Source organism: Bison bison, unplaced genomic scaffold, assembly GCF_000754665.1.
Source record: "Bison bison bison isolate TAMUID 2011002044 unplaced genomic scaffold, Bison_UMD1.0 scf7180017864010, whole genome shotgun sequence".
NCBI lineage: Eukaryota > Metazoa > Chordata > Mammalia > Artiodactyla > Bovidae > Bison > Bison bison.
In genome coordinates this window covers 131,940-134,259 of record NW_011494582.1, presented here as the reverse complement: position 1 = coordinate 134,259, position 2,320 = coordinate 131,940, and the positions used below count along the sequence as shown (strand labels likewise).

General features: G+C 40.8%; 1 protein-coding gene across 4 annotated transcripts in view; it reads left to right on the top strand.

Moving 5' to 3' along the window:
• Positions 1-2,320, top strand: part of TMEM123 (transmembrane protein 123) — an 82,188-nt gene that overhangs the window by 7,354 nt on the left and 72,514 nt on the right. For all 4 annotated transcript variants that reach the window (XM_010834076.1, XM_010834075.1, XM_010834072.1 and 1 more), the window contains one exon: positions 1,392-1,445. In XM_010834076.1, coding sequence (XP_010832378.1) covers positions 1,392-1,445 — 54 coding nt within the window. The remainder of the gene's footprint in view (positions 1-1,391; positions 1,446-2,320) is intronic.

The window sequence follows — 2,320 nt, the reverse complement described above, 5'->3', positions numbered from 1 at the left end:
ACAGCTCCAGTATTCTTGCCTGGAGCAGTCCATGGACAGAGGTGCCTGGTGGGCTACAGTCCACGGGATCGCAAAGTCAGACACAGCGGAGCAAATAAACACAGCTGGGTGGTCTTCTATGGGTCTCCTGTGGGTCTTCCTATGGGTCTTCTGTCACTGCCTAGCTGTGTTCCTGTCGCAGAATTGTTTGGGGGTTAGATGGGCTAATGCAGGTTACATGCTCCCCACAGGTCCTGGCACTTTTAAGCCCTTCATAATATTGCCAGTTATTTGGTACCTGCTGCTAAATACATCTAAATATATGGTCTGCTGACCTTGATCTTTTCCAGGTTTAATCTTCACACCATAGCTTTTTGGGAATAATGTACTATGGTTCCAGCAAGAGGAAGAAATTTTCTCACACAGTAACGATAGCTCCATCAGAATTGTTATTGCTTACTTTCTTTTTACTTCAAAGGTTTTTTTTGAGGGGAGGCCTTCTTTGTGAAAAGTACACAATAATACACTTGCTCGCCTCCCATGTAATATATGTTTTTAATCTTCCATTATGTAAAGATCCAGGGTAAATAATGCACCCTGAAAAGTTGCTTAACTGAAGCATAGAATTCTTCCAAACTTTTCCCAAATTTTAAGGTACTAGTTAAAAATTCCAGAGAAGGCAATGGCACCCCACTCCAGTACTCTTGCCTGGAAAATCCCATGGACAGAGGAGCCTGGTAGGCTGCAGTCCATGGTGTCATGAAGAGTCAGACCTGACTGAGCGACTTCGTTTTCACTTTTCACTTTCCTGCAATGGAGAAGGAAATGGCAGCCCACTCCAGTGTTCTTCCCTGGAGAATCCCAGGGACAGGGGAGCCTGGTGGGCTGCCGTCTTTGGGGTCGCACAGAGTTGGACACGACTGAAGCAAATTAGCAGCAGCAGTTAAAAATTCAAAGAATTATCTTGAGAAGGCTTCCAACTTTACATGAAAACCCTAAGCGACTTCATCTTCTCTCCATTGTTTTATGTTAGGTGTGCTGGTGTACAAGACCTGGGCACTCGTTAATAGTAAGGGTGGTCCACTCTCCTCAGAAGAGCAGAGTTGTCAGTAGTAGAAATACCTCATAACCACATGGCCTCATGTCCAAACTATTTTTCAGTGGCTGGCACATAGTAAGTACCTGGTAAGTGTGTACATTAGCTATATGTTTTCTGTCTTAAATAATCCAGTAATAGAGATCTAGATTTATGAACAATTTCAAGGCCTGTTTCATAGAAACAGTGCAGAAGTAGAACGTCCTGTGGAATAATCTACCCTCCCAACCCACATAGGCTGAAAGAAAAACATTGCCAGTACCCTTAGTTAAATATTGATGTCCTTTCTTCACAGAATATTTCTTTGTTTTTATAGGAACTGCAGACAATGATCCTAAATCTCCAGAAAACTCCAAGGATAGCCAAGGAGGTGAGTTTAAAAAGGTCAAAAAACGGTTTATCTGCCTAGCATACATAAAATAATAACAGCTAATCAAATACATGTAAGCTGGTACACTGACCTGTCTTAACCATGATTTGTGCGTTTGTGAATACTTAGAGCCTACCATCAAAGGCTTCCCTTAGTAGGTATCAGGAAATGATAGTTCACTGGATTCACCACCTTTCTAAGTCTAGCAAAGTTGTGAGTAAATTCTAAAACTCTTAATAAAAACATACGGAAATATATTACTGAATGTAGAAGCACATTTTTAGGTATGACATTTTGGGCTCTGCCTATGAATATGACTAGAATTCATAAATCTGCTGATCTTGCTGGTGGAAGAAATCACTTTAAGCTGGTCAGCCATGGCAGCCTTAATTTGCCTTCAATCCACCCCCTTGCTTCCCTATTGAAACACTAGATGAGGCTCTTTTCTTGTGCCTTTAGTTTGGGACAGATGGATTTCTTCCTTGATTTTCTCAATTAACATGGAAGGATAGGAACAAGACTGATGTTATATAGTACCATAAACGCATGTTTCTTCTAAGTAATATTTAGTTTATTTTCTCACTGCCTTTATTAAGAGTGACGGGGGTAGAAACTTAAAAAGGTACAAAAATCCTATCACTGGACCCATTTTTTCAACAAATATTTATTGAGTGTCTCTAATGTGTGGGCACAGTACAAAAGGGACCAAGCTCTGACTTCTGGGAGTTTTTGTTTGTTTTTTTGTGACATTTTATTGTTGAAACATACACATAACTTAAAATTCACAGAGTTAGCCATTTTTAAGTGTTCAGTTCAGTTCAGTCACTCAGTTGTGTCCAACTCTTTGCAACCCCATGAACCACAGCACGCCAGGC